Source organism: Pteronotus mesoamericanus, unplaced genomic scaffold (genome assembly GCF_021234165.1).
Source record: "Pteronotus mesoamericanus isolate MK-2021 breed Mesoamerican mustached bat unplaced genomic scaffold, CSHL_Meso_final scaffold_651, whole genome shotgun sequence".
Taxonomy (NCBI): Eukaryota; Metazoa; Chordata; class Mammalia; order Chiroptera; family Mormoopidae; genus Pteronotus; species Pteronotus mesoamericanus.
Window position 1 is genome coordinate 22,469,286 of NW_026555325.1, and position 15,036 is coordinate 22,484,321.

The 15,036-nt window shown below is 36.4% G+C and overlaps 1 protein-coding gene across 1 annotated transcript in view; it reads right to left on the minus strand.

Annotated features, from left to right (window-relative positions):
- Positions 1 to 15,036, minus strand: part of PLA2R1 (phospholipase A2 receptor 1) — a 101,886-nt gene that overhangs the window by 10,513 nt on the left and 76,337 nt on the right. The window contains exons 18-24 of the mRNA XM_054562300.1: positions 13,069 to 13,133; positions 12,695 to 12,798; positions 10,994 to 11,133; positions 5,559 to 5,676; positions 4,768 to 4,898; positions 4,273 to 4,420; positions 596 to 834 (exon numbers count right to left, since the gene is read on the minus strand). Of these exons, the coding sequence (XP_054418275.1) occupies positions 596 to 834; positions 4,273 to 4,420; positions 4,768 to 4,898; positions 5,559 to 5,676; positions 10,994 to 11,133; positions 12,695 to 12,798; positions 13,069 to 13,133 (945 nt within the window). The remainder of the gene's footprint in view (positions 1 to 595; positions 835 to 4,272; positions 4,421 to 4,767; positions 4,899 to 5,558; positions 5,677 to 10,993; positions 11,134 to 12,694; positions 12,799 to 13,068; positions 13,134 to 15,036) is intronic.

The following is a 15,036-nucleotide window of genomic DNA, read 5'->3' on the forward strand; positions in this document are numbered from 1 at the left end:
CAGGAAACTGTTTACAGCGATTGGCATTGGGGAGAAGCACAAGAGGTCAGGATAGAATAGGTATATCTTTCACTAATTTGAGTGTGTCATATTTCTATTAAAGAGAAAAGAAAACTAAAAAACAGTATCTTACCCTCCACACCACATCCCTGGAGGAGAAAAATAACCTACATGTTAAACGGCAGAGGGTAGTGAATTAATAACCAAATTTCTAGGCAGAAAACATGATTAATTTTTCTTGGGGATTTCTTAAATGCAACAAATTACCCAAATGCAGGTGCTTGAGTTTAGGATGTTGTTCCAGTGCATGAGGAAGTATTCTGCAATTTCTCATAAATTTTCCTAGAACCTTTAAAGGGCATTCATTTCCAGAAACTAAGCAAGTAAATATTTACTCTTAAAAGGTGTACACACTTATTTTGTGGTCATAGGCTTCTCCTAAGATTGGTCAATGTTTAGTGTATAAACCTATGACCTAAATGCTACATTTACTAGGAGATTTCTTTCTGTGCCAATTTCAGTGGCTATGTTACTGAGGAATTAGATGTGAAACTTAAGCAGGCAAGGGTTGTCCAAGGGATTTTAGGACGCCTACATCTGCGGTGAACAGTCCAATCCAGTGGGCATGTCCTAGCCGGCTGAGGATGACAGTGAGGAAGGACTGATGATACAGATCTGTAATGCTGACCAGCTCCGCTCCATGCGTCAGACAGGTCTTTTGTGCTGTATACCAAGTCATATTTGCACTAATTATTTTGTAAGTTCTGTTTCCATATTCCAAGGTATTGGGGATTGCATACATGTCAGGTGTATTTACACTATGTCCAGAAGTATCTAGAACAAGAACACAACAAAAATCATTTGTAGCATCTGGATGAGAAAAGGGGAGGCAAAGCCTAGCGTGGAAACCTTTCACAGTGGTCTATGCTGTGGTTAACGTGAGCATTTTTCTTCCCAGAATTGACTACTTCAGAATGAGGACACCACCTGAAAGCATAGGTGATGCAAAAGAATGAAAACACATATGAAACTTTGTGAATGAGTTTCTTTTAAAAACATAAATATATGTGTATATTAAACATTTCTAGGAGGTTTCCTATTTTGACCATCCTTGGTCAAACTGACCACTCTTTGATGGAATTCATGGGATCTCCTTAGGTAGGCTTCATTCTGCTAGCTCTACTCGGCCTGACGCATGCCTCTCTGGCAGAACCTAATACTTACTAAGAGCTTATTGACACATGTCATATAGTCATTCACTACGCTGCAAACACAATTTATAAGTGTGTATTGCCAAATATAACACTTTATTAAACTTTTGAGGTTGTATGATAATTACTTACCATATTTAATGTTTACATATATACATTCTATAAAGAAGATTAAAAATTAACGAACAGAAACACACTGTTCTTATAAATACTTACTATTAAAGTCATAGGTCAGAGTTGAGATTTATAAATTAAAAGGCAAAGTTTTCCCACATGTGATCATGGTGCTTTCTTGTTCGTGATCAGTTGTGATCAAATAAAAAGCAAGTCTGTGTTCTACATACAGATGTTTCCTCTTTAATATGTGTGCGTGTCCATTTGCTCTGTATTATATTATGTACTTGGATAGGCTAAATTTTGAAAACTTAAAATACAAAAACAAGTGTTTCTTAAGTGTCTGCTCAAAGTGGCTGGGATTTCTTTCTATATACTGATTTTATTACATTTGGGCTTAAAAAGGAGCATAGTGAGATGTGGATACTCAGAAGACCTGTGACTCAATTCTCGTCGTGACCTTGAATGTCTGGGAAACCCTAGGAATTAGTTAATCCCTCAAAACTTCACATTGATGGGCTCTAAGATTAGTAAGGCCTGCCCTGGACACGTAGCTCAGTTGGTTGGAGCATTGTTCTGATACACCAAGGTTGTGGGTCTACTCTGGGTCAGGCCACATACAAGAATCAGTCGATGAAGGCATAGATAGGTGAAACAACAAGTTAATGTTTCTTCCTCTTTCAAATCAATCAATAAATAAAATTAAAAAAAGAAAGAAAAGGCCTTCCTTAGAGAGAAGTGGTAGAATTCAATGAAATATCTACAAAGGGCACTTACTATAGTATGAGGGATATAGCAGGCACTCAATATATGTTGCTTCTTATTCCCTTCTCTTCCTCTCTTCACACTCTCCCAAATAAAAATGATAAACTGGGAATTTGACTTTTATCTGAAAATGTTACCACAATACATTTTGTACATGTTGCAAAACCAAAGTGAAATTAATTTATTTACCAAATAAATTGTGATGGACTATACTTTTGTCATTTGTTTTTTGTTAGAAGATTTTGCCAGCTTATCTACAAAGTATAAGGTTATTTATATAAAACTGATATAAAACCAAGTAGCTATTTAAAAGTGTTGGGTTGGCTTTAGCTCAAGTGGTTACTTCATCATGGCAGACCTTTAAAGTGTTAACAATTAATAAAATTAAAGTTAATAAAATTCTTTGTATATGTGACCCAAATACCAATTTAACCGTTTTTCCCACACTAAGTTATATATCTGTATTTTCACATATATGAATTTCTCCTTATGTAGTTGATTTCATCAAGTTTCAAAAAATAAGTGACTTTGAGCAACACGATTTTATCACTTATTTCTGTAAAAAAGAAAGATCCATTGGAAGCCAAGTTCCAAATTGAAGGTATTGACTTTGCCCTTGTTTCTCTTTTTATTCAGACATTTTATTTTTTTCACACAGATTAGAGACTTTAGGCTATAAGCAGAACATAGATGCATTTATATGGCACATTAAGAAGAGGAGCAAAATTTGAGTAATCATTGTAGACTACTAAAGAATTTGTGTAGTTAAATAATATGGCTTGAAATTAACAAGAAAAAGAATTATTCTTTGTTAAACCTTTGCTGGGAACTTGCTAAGCACTGTATATACAGAAAGTCTATGAGATAATTCATTTTTATAGATGCAGAAATCAATGTTCAGAGAAGATGAGAAACTTGACTGATAGTTTATTTACAGAGGTGGGGTAGGAACCCAGGAATGGTGTGAACTTCAGTACCCACTATTCTATACTACCTCCAAAAGAACATACACTTTGTTAGTCCCCAAAACATCAAAGAGGTAAAGTGGTCAGGAGTACATTTCAAGAAGAGATCAACATCAAGGCTGTAACAGAATAATTGTATTTAACTGAGAGACCTTGAGTGTGTTACTTATTTTTTTCTAATCTTCAAGTTCCTCATTTGTAAAATGGGAAGACTTTTACCTACTTTTTAGATTTGTCATGAGGATTTTATGGCATAATGCTTATAAAGCCAAGGCACAGGGCCAGGTACATCATAAGTTTGCAAGGACATGGTATATTGATATAGTTCTTCCCCACAAGTCTCTGTTCTTCTCCTAATACTCTTGATGTGACTGACCTGGTATTTTCTTTCAGTTCCCAACCACTATTATGATTAAGTGACACCTACGAACTAGGAAACAGGGCTTCCTTGGAACTGCCTTTCTGAGGATGGGTTGATACCTAGTATCATTAAAAGGCTCACATGTTAGCAAGAGTAAGAGCTATAATTCATATTACAGGTAAGCACATATATGAGGTTGCCCAGAGTTTTCCACAGTTCCAGACATAAACTATAGTCTTCTAGGTTGGCATGGTACAGGGAAGCCTAGCATGCAGTAAACGTATGAGACATGAGCAATTGTTGTTGTTTTTATTTTGATTACTCAAGATCACCTATGGTGCATTCATACCATTCATCAACCCCATTGGCTACTTGTAATAGTACGGCTTTGGGATTTTACCCCGAAAGTCACTGGGGGTTCTCATGATCAGATCTGGAAACATGCTGCATGCCATATTTAGCCTCAGAGACCATTTTTAAGGCTCTAAGAAAGGAGTGAGTATTGACTTGGTTTGATTCCTTGACTCTTTTCCAGCATTTTGCAATGCCTTTTTTTTTTTTAATTGCCTGAACAGACACATAATCTCAGAGCGAAGCAATAAAACCTTTGAATATAACCAAATGGATGCATAGACTTGGCCATCACTGAAGTGGCCTCTGCGGTCCTTAGGACCCCACGAGAGGGCATAATCCTGGGGCAGTGGAAATGTAGGGGCTGCACGTGTGCGAGGGTGAAAGCATCAGTGCCTGGTGCCCTGAGCAGCAAAGCCGTCAGTCACGCAGCGTGTGAAGCAGACACGGAAGAGAAGAGTGGGCCACGGAAGTGAAAGAAATAAAAAAAGCAAATACCTCTTACCTTGCATTTTCTCACAAACATACCCATAACCTTCTTTTCCACAGTCTTCAAAATACCATTTTCCAGTGAAGTGAAAATTAGGGTTACTTGACAGCAAAGCACAGAGAGGAATGTGTTTTTGAACTTTGCTGGTGTTACCACTTGGAATCTTTAAAAGAATACATTTAAAAAAGTATAACATAACATTATTATAACATTGACATTTTTATTAAGGGCATATTTTTTAAAACTTCAAATACCATTATTCCTTTGTTTGCATTTCATAAACCTGTTCACAAATCACTTCATAACCTAAAGCATAAATAATTCTTGTGATGAATAAAGTCATTACATTTATGGAACACATGAAAATTATATAAAATTGTATTATTAAAAATTAATATAACCAACTAATGAAAATTTATGCCTATAAAATACAGGTGTAAAAAACTTTAGTAAACAAGTCTTGAATAGAATCTCTTGCCAATTTCTAAAAAAATAAATCTTAAAACTTACATGTATTGTATCAAATGGAGACCAGTTAGAATATACCACAGGTTTTCCATTTAACCATTTTTCATAATCATCATTTTGTAACCCTATCCACACATTAGTAGTCTGACCAAAAAGATTCATGGTAATGAAAGCTGAAAAATAAGAATACATCATAAAATTTAATACTATGTAAACCATTTGGTTAATCAGCCAATTCTGTTTATAGCGACTGTTTTATTTAAATGACAGCAAAACTTAATTACAAATCAGTTGTCAGAATTACTTTGTCCTTTTTAAGGTAATGCAGTCTCTCTCACTTTTGTTTCAGTTTAAATTGAAGAAATTAGTTGGCTAAGCCTAGGATTTCATCATATCATTAAAAAACAATTTCCAGTATTCATTCAATGGCTTTCTTAACAAAAGAGGATTTATTTGCTTTGTTTAAACTAAAGTATAAAATTGCCTACATATGTAATAAAAGTCTGTAGGTGAATCTAAAGGGTCTATAAAAGGATGCCTTACAATTATAGTAGCTTCACCTCAGATTATTTTAGCCATTTTGAAATATTTTAGCCATTTTTAAACACACATCATAAATATGTCCTTGTTCTTTCCACTATTTGTGAAACAGACAAGTCTCCAAAAATCCAGTTTATAAGCAGTGCAGTGTACTAACTTTTACATATGTCATGATATAAACCTTATAGAAAATTCATGGAAATATTGATTTAGAAATGTTAGAATTTGGGAAGAATACTTTAATGAATACTTGAATACAAATGGTTACTTTTGCCTGACTGAACATTGAATACCTTGCTCCACCTCATTTTCAATGGTGACCAGTGTACCCCCTTCTCCAACACAGAAATCTTGAGCAGACGTCCAGTTCTTCCAACCACTTGGGTCTTTGGGGATTTTCACCAAAAGGCACTATAAAAAATAAAAAATGTTTACTTCCATATTTTTATAACGAAGTAAAAATTTTTCAAAGATGCTGAGGATGAGCCTTGAAAACTCGATAATTTTCTTACTCAGAAATGACTCCTTGTTTTCTCTGAGACACTTCAAAGGTGGAAGTAAAATGAAGAGAACCAGCTTTCAGGGTATGTGCCTAGCCTCCACTGCATCAGGCAGGAACAGGAGCAAGGATGTGTTCTGTCATGTGAAATATCAGAACGAGTTCTTCTGCTCAGTGAAAAGTAGCATTCCTTCTAAAAAGGAGCCAGCCTGACTGCAACGTTTATAGTGGCAGATTTAATCTAAATTGGGCTAGTAACAGCTTAGTTCAGTTTTGATTGCAAACACACTCCCTCAATTGCTGTGAGGGAGAAATACTAGGGAGTCAAAACAACACCAGGTGTTTAAGTTCACTAGGAACTTGGAATTAGCCATGTGGTCGCCAAGTCCATGAGGTAGAACCAGAAAAGAAAACATGAGCCCAGTGGGAAGAGAAGCTAGGGCAGAATCAGGGAGACCTAGGAAGAAGACACAATGGGAGGGTGGCCAACACTGCCAAATGGAGCACAAAAAAAATGGTTGTGGGATTTGGCAGTGAGAGTTGATTGTTACTCATGAGAGAATCCTGTCTGTGGCACTGCAGGGATTACTCATTATGGGAAGAGAAAAGCAATAGTAGCTACTAGGCAGCACAGGCAGAGGTGAAGAAAACCTCCCCACTCTCAAAGCTCAGTAAGATTTAAACATGTTAGTAGAGCCAGGCGGGGTCCGGGGAGAGAGAGAAAGGGAAAAAAAGCTATAACAGATCAGGCTAAGTTCCAGAGACATCAGTAGAGACTAAATGCAAAGGATGCTCCATAAAAACATTCTCTCATCAATGAACATAAGAAACCCTGGTCGTTAATGTCAGATCCCAGGATCATGCCATTGAGAAAATCCCATCCTCCTCTGAAATGTCATCCTTTCCCATCTTTCCATAATTTCTAAATTTGTCACATGTCCCTTCCTCTGTTCATGGATTCCTTAAAAGCATAGAGACTAAGGGTTGTTCCTCTTTGAATATCACAACAAAGAAGGCCACCAATGAATATTTATGGAGTGAAATAAACCCAAGAGACTGTGATGGTTGTCAAATGACATCAGATATTCTAGATTTAGTCCAGTGGTTCTCAAATGGGGCCATTTTGCCCCTCAGGGGGTATTTTGATAACATCTGGAGACATGACTGGTATCACATCTTGAGGTGGGGGATTGCTATTGGCATCTAGTGAGTAGAGGCCAGGAAAGCTGCTAGACTTTTTATAATGCACAGGGCAGTCCCCCAGAACAAAGAATTTTCCAGCCCCAAATGTCAATAGTGCCTAGGTAATTCTTTTCAGAACTCAGTTCTGATCAGGTAGGTATTCTTTAGTCTAAACCCTTCAGTGACTTTCCACTGTTCTTAGTCACTGTTCAGTGACTTTCCACTGTTCTTAGTACAAAAACCAGAAACCCTGATCTAGCATGAAGTTGAGTTACCAACTAAGAGAGGAAGTACATTTTCAATTCTGGTTCCCTTCACCTTGTTTGCTTCACAAAGAAACAGAATTGGCTGTGAAAGATTTCAATTTTACAACAACTGTCTTTTTATCTATTTCTTTCTTTTTTCCTCTTTACCCTAATTACAAATACCAGACAGTGGCACATACTAATTATTAGGAAGCCTTATCATTTAATGTGAGTTCACCTTGTGTTCAAATAGTCATACTAATGAACCATTCATAAATACCAATGAACCACATTGGTTCAGTTAGTTCAATAATATCTCTCCAGAACACACACACACACACACACACACACACACACGCACACGCGCACTCCCCTCTTCTTCTATCCCCCTCCCCAACATTTGCCTCAGCCAAGATTTACCAGCCTGATGGTGAGAGTGTCTGCCTCCCATTACCAGGACTTCACTGTTTCTAAAAATATAACATATTTACTAACACACTTCAAAATGGTGTCATTAACAATTAAAGTAAGCAGCAAGATGAAGTACAACATCCTTAATTTTAAACTGTTTATTTACTTACTAATTTGCAAAATGTGATCGAGTTTAATGCGTCTCTGATTATAACTGTGAATTGAGGCTATCCCTCCGTATTCCAAACAAGTTTTGAATATAAAATTCTTTTTTTTTTGTCTGTTTCAAAGTCATTTCCAGGTTAAAATTTGAAAATAGAACTCAGGATCTAAGCCCCAAACTTGGTCCTTTGCCAGGTTCTTACTGACCTTGAGTGCCCAGTCAATGCCGCAATCATACAAGCCGGGAACGGGGGAGTCGCCCTCCCTCTCCCACTCCCTCACCTCTCCAGCCCTACCATTTGGAAATCCCATTCCCCAGAGTCCCCCACCACTCCCACTGCCCCACATTCTTTGTCCCCATCATCTTAGCTCAAGCCACTAACACTCTCTTGCCTGGACTATTGCAATAGCTTCCTAGCTGCACTTACCTTTCTCACCTTGCCCTCTTCCACTCTGTATTGACACTGCAACTTGAGTGATTCTTCTCAAAATTCAGTCCTGACTGTGCCCCTCTTTAGTTAAAACCCTTCAAGGGTTTCTCATTGCCCTTGGCATAAAAACCAGCAACTCTAAGAGGCTTTAACCCCTGCCTACTTCTTTCGTCTCAGCTCTCGTATCCTAGATCTGTATGCTTCCTTTAGTTTCTTAACTATGTCAGATTCCCTCTCACCCTAATACCTTAGCATATGCTATTCCCCCTACTTTTAATGCCCCCTGTCTTTTTGACCACCTCAGTCAGGTCCTCCTGGTATACATTTTAAACTTTGTAACACTTCTTCCTCATATGTGCCATAACTTTAAATTATACAATATTTTCCTGATTGATTCACTCATGTCTGTTCCCCCTCAAATCTATAAGCTCCAAAAGAGAAGGGATTGTGTATATTTTTCCTTACCAAAGACTTACCAACATTCAACATAGTTGAATGAACGAATTAATGAATGCATAAAATGCTGCTAATTGGAATACATTTTTTTTAAAAAAGAGGAGTGTTTTTTAAGACTATGTTGTGCATGAAATAAAATCCTGGTTAATGCCAAACTAGATGGTGCAAAACAGCCATTAGCACTTAACCTAGGTCTTTGTATAAAAATGTATAAGTAGAAGCACAAAAGTTCATCTGATACACACACCCATACACGTGTAGAATTTCTTCCTGCTGCAACTCTGCTGTGGCAAATATGTTCCCGGGGTAACCCCTGGTCAAGCTTCTTTTGTATCACCAAACATGGAGGAAACCATCTATAAACATTAGAAAAGATGCTTAACTTCTGGTATCTCAGTTTTAAAACTCTAGAAGGTAGACAATCAGTCAACCAACTGAATCTTTTTTCCTTAGAAATAACCAATAAAAATTAGTATTAAGAAGATGACAAACAAGATACAAAGTTTAATAACACAGAACATGTTGGAACTCCTCCAGAACTGCGAAGCGAGTACTGTCTGCATTGCTGTCTCCCAATTTTCCTTTGGGAGATTTTTTAAAAAATTAATCAGGGGAACCATTCCACTGGGTGCTCCACTCCTCTCAGCTATCAATCAACTTTTCTAATAATCTGATAAACTCACTTATTCCAAAATGTAGGTGACAGATGTGTCACTCTCAGAAATATTTCTCTGAAACAAAATCAAGTGTTAAGGCAAATAAATGACTCTTGTGGTAGGATTTTAGCCATTAACATGCAGGGTATGGTGCTGGGTCGGGGGACACAATTGTGGTCCCCGAACCCTCACTGATAAAAGGTCACCTTTGTGTGAAGTCTGCTGTGATGGTTTCCTTAAAAATCAAATCCTCTGAATAGTATGAAGACCAAGTTGTGCTACTGTTACACTGCTGGGGAAGTATTGGCTGTACATTAGAATAACTAAGGGAGAGTTTAAAACACTGATGCCTGGATCCTATGCAGATCAAACAAATCAGAATCTTAAGGATGTCACCTTGACATTTTGAAAAATCTTGCCTGGTGATTCTAAATATATGATCAGGGCCATGAATCGCTAATCTAGCTGTTAGTTATCGATAAAGGTTTTTTTAAAAAAAGATTCTGAGCTACATGAGGGTGTTTGAATCCTCCTTCACAGCTCGCTTCACAGGGTCCTTCTCCTCACCTGGATGTGCCTGCACTTCGCTCTTGCCACTTTCTATGCCTTTCAAAGGAAGCCTTTGCTTGCTCTCCGCCCTGGGTCTGCTCCCCCATGCTCGCCCGCATGCCCATGTGTGTCCTTGATGCCTCTGCTCACACAGGAGCAAACACGGAATAGAGCAAAGCTATGTGGATAAAAACGTTTGGGGGAAGGATAATAGCCAAAGGCTGAACCAAAATCAGCCAGTGTGAGTTTCTGAGAGTTATATCTCTAATGCCAAGGATTAGAGTTGCCATTTATATCCTCTCTTGTCCATGGGAGGAATTATGAGTTAGTAACTAGAATAGTTGTGTTCTTGTTTTGGGGTTGTTCGCTGTATCAAAAAGGTGATGGCTAAACAAGATAGGCATTTATTTGTGCCTGTTCTCCACAGACCTCTGCCAGGATGTACTTGTTATAATAGTTGTAAAAAACAAGCACTTACAAGAATACAACTGAGCATACAGATTAAAAATTGGCTCTCTATGATCAAACAGCAAAGATTTATAATTTGGGATGCACTTTAACTACTTTCACCTAAGGCTTTATTTTATTATACAACATAAGGAGTGGAGGGGAAGTCTCAGCTTTAACTGGAGGCCGTAATCAGAAACAATAAATCTGGTTTACAATATCCATGCTATCAATTAAAAAAACTCAGTTCTGCATGGAAGCACCCACTTTATGAGGCTCAAGACGACGAAGACTGAGCTATGTTAGTAGTAGGTCAATTCACAAGGTAGGCAGAGCTCTATGCAGGGACATGTCCAGGCAGAGAAGACACAAGAAGGACCTGGTGGAGCTTGGGCGCTCTGGAGTGGACAGCTTATTTGGGAACAGGGCCTAGATACACAGGCACACACACACACGTGTGCACACGCACGTAGGCATCACACAGGCACACAGCACAATGAATGAATATACAACAACTGAACGTATATGGAGGGTGGTGTCAAGGCTGTTTCTCACAAACACTTCTTATTCCAAGAGGGTTGTCCCTAAATCGAAAACGTCTCAAATCTCTGGAAAGTTGTGACTAAAAAATTCCAGGGCCAATGGACAAATCATGGTTTTTCAAAGCCACACCCATTTTTACAAGTTTACCTTATAGTTAAAATAGAGCCATCCTTTAGGACATGTTCCATGCTGTTTTGGTGTATCTTTCTGTTTCTCTACAATCCAAAACTTTTTTCGCTTACAGATGCTAGGCATAGAAACTGAACACTCTTCACTAGACCAGAGTCCTGGAGGGGAAAATGGGTTAGAAATGAATAGAAACAATGGTGACTCTTTGTACACATTGTCTATTGACTGCTATTTTTATGACTGCCACGGTTTATCATAGCTTGTTTTTTAAATCTAGAAACTGAACTAAATTTAACTATGAATCATAGAGTTCTCCAGTGACAAAAGCTAAATGGGCAAGGTGCCAAATCAGTAACTCTAATTCAATAATGTAAATGTAAAAAAAAAAAAAACTAAAGTACTGCAGTTGAAATCATAGAACTGATTAAAGTTCTAAGAGTATTTAACTTGGTTAAGAAAAGACTATTTTGTAGAGTAATGTTTTTGTTTCAAAGTATTCAATTTCAATGTAAAGAGAGAAAAAAGATTCTAAAATCAATAGATGATCATTACTATTTTATAATTCATTTGAAAATATAATAATTTAGAAAAATTAACCCATGAACTTTTAAGAAAGGAACTCTTCTTAACACTGACCCTTAAACAAAACAGGCACATATAGACACGTCCTCAAGAAAATACATCCCAAAGTCCCCAGCCTCCTGGAAAATATTTTTGAATTTGGAAGAGCTATATTTTTCAGAGATTATAGACTGTATTTCATTAGCTTCCAAGTTATAATTCCAAAACGGGACACGGTGCACAAAAATTGCAAGGGCAGATTCAGTTTTCTAATATGAGAGATAGGAGACAAAAGGATGTCCGTTGACATTTTGAAGTAGGGGTAGGAATGCTATTTTTAATGCAGATTAGCTGCTCTTTTTCCAGTCACAAAAAAGCCTTTCTGTAGGCTGTTGTGACACCTGCTGGCAAAAGCAAGCTGATTAACTGCATGGTTTTTCTTTTCCTAACTTCGTGGAAGCCCTTGCATCAAGGATTGTTCTCCATGTTTATTCTGCTCCTGACTCGGGACACAGGTTTATTATGAATCTGTTAGAGTTGAGAATATCATTCCTTTTGTTGGAGAGAAAGAGTAGGGTAGATATGAGTAGACAATCAACCCAAGTAACATTGTACTGATGAGTAGAATTTAAAAAACCAGTCTTCAACTTACATGTACTTCTAAATCCCACTTGCAAACAGTTGGTGTTCTAAGATAAGCAGCCATTAATGACAGGTATTAAAAAAAAAGATTACTGAATTCAATATAATATTTTCTTAAATGGGAAGTTGGAAGTAAATTTCTCAGAGATTAAAGATCTGGCGGATTATAAACTGGATACTAGGAAGAGATAAAAATGGACTCATAAATTTCATAGAGAATAGTATTTGGCAGACATAATTTTGATCACTTTCAATGGACACATTTTTGATGTTGTTTTAGTTCATAAGGAAGGACTTATCTGAATGTAAATTAATTTCAAGAACATGATTTCATGGAATAAACTGTATGAATGGCCATTTTTAGGCCTTAAGATGAATGAGTTGTACACATTCAATTCAAAAGGAAAATAAGCAAACAAAACTTTCTCACTTCCTAATGCACTGAAAAGGACATTTTAAGGCTCCTGAATAGTATTAGTTTGTACTATAAACCCCAAAATGGATGAATAAAATAACCTGTTATGGATGAAATGAAGCCACATTTCTGGCTCTGATTTTTCATAGATCCTCCTTTTCCTTTGTCCCAGTTCTGGTATATTACTGGACCTCCGTCTCTCCAGCTATAGGAAAATTAAAAATTTTAAGGTCTTCTCTCATTCTGCATGCTCAGTCTTCAACACTATTCTTGAAATACTGGGGTATGGGTTGGAGTCATAGTATTTTATTAAATAAAATAATATTCATGTCTTAGGTTAGGAAAATGAAAATTTATAAGCTAAAGATAATGTTTGAAGGCTGACTCAACAAACTGATCACTGAGATCTAGTACAATCATTCTGCAAATAAAACCTGACAAACAAAATTAAATGCTAACTAATCCAGGTTCATACCGAAATTCACCATTGGCTCTTTCTTCTTGAAGTCCAATCCACCAATTGACACCATACTTCGATAGCTATTTAAAAGGAAAGAAAAATGTCAGCATTTATTCTACCTGCTTTCCCTTTTCATTATTAAGATTAACAGTGCTGTTGTTAATAGCTTTCTGTTCTTCAGTATTTTACCCAATTATCTAAAGAAGAGTACACTAAGGCCTAGCATCTTGAGAAAACTTGAAACTTCATTATTCTAAAATATTCCCTCCTCATTATGAAGAAAAATTGGAATCAAATATTGAAAATAATTTTAATTTCATACAACACGCAATATCTTACGTAGAAATTTTCCTATGTATTTAAAAGTAAATTTTATCTTATAATAGGGATTTTAAAAGTAATATTGTAAAGTAAAATATTATGTGGATTTCTTTTTTTGACTAAGAATTTACTGACTTATCTTCTCAGTTTTTTATAGAAGCTCATTGTATATGCCGTTCTATTTGAAAAACAATTCAAGGCACAAAGGCATCAATAGGAGAAAGCTTTTGAATTTTAGGGATTAACCTGGTAAGCTTTTAAACTGAGTATTAGCACCCTCTCCTCTCTAATCAAATAGTGAAACACAAAATAGGACAAAAGAATATGACAGAATTTCCAGTATTCTGTCAACTAAAAACTCATCCTTTGTATTTTTACTAATTTTACACTATTATTTATCACACAGATCTCAGTATAATAAAGTATAAAATCCAAATATGTGCATGTGCACACACACATGTGCACACAAACACATTAGAACATGAATAATACTGGACTTCGGGCCCAGGAAATTGAAATTTCCTCTTCACTTATAAAAGAGGAAGAGGCAGTAAGGATTCTCTAAGACCTTTAAATTAATATACTTAATTGTTTATGTGCTGTGTGTGTAAAATGTAATTCAATTTTTTTATGCTAAAACATTCTGGAGGCATTATAAACTTAAATTTGCACTTCCATTTCTTCAGTAAAGACTTGAGAATACATTTTAAGATATATAGATATATATTTTCTCCATATGAATTTCGGGTCATTATAAAACAAAACCTCATAGCACTCTAATGTTCTAATTTATAAACAGGTATTTTTACTCCTTAAACAGTGTGGCTGTCTGCCACATCAGCAATTTGAGAACAACACAAGATGGAGCAACTATAATTTTGTATCCCTGAGGTGCTGTTTCATGGACGTGTTCTTACATGCTGAATTTTGATTCCCATTGTCAGGCTTTGGAATGGGTCCACTGAGACTGGATGTGAACTCAGTGGGAGAACCACAACAATTTCATTCAATCTAAAGAGGTCTCATGTGCAACAGTAGTGGAAATCGTGGCCTGATTGTTCACTGCCCCAATTAAGGACCTTTAAAGAGAAATTTTAACTACTGCATCTTAAGTAGCATATTTATAACCACCTCAATTACAGCATGGCAGTCCTGACATGGTGCCTCATAACCTGGTATGATGTGGAACAGAATTTCATGCGACAAGCTAGAGGATACCCAGAGAGAAAAATCCAATGCAAAATATGGATGTTTTAAAATTTAGCAGAGGTATAAAACCACAACAATAGAAGACATTAATATTCTTTGTATAAAATAATATTAAAAATGTGATATGACCATGGATTTCATAACAACAATTATGTTTTATTACAGACAATAGCCATTCTAGATAGCATCATATAGAAAGAACACTTACCAAGAAGAACTAAAAAAAAACACAGCAACAGCCAATGTATTAAATCTCTAAATGACATAAGGAACAATGACCCATCATCTCTTAAAATGTTTCCATCAAAATAGCAAACCTAAATCATCTGAGGGTTTAGAACACCAGTTTTTAGAAAACAGTTAATAACTTTGATATATTTTTTTAGAAATATTTAAAAATATAATTTTAAGAATAAGTCAAAATTTCATGTAGCAAATATTGCACGGTACACC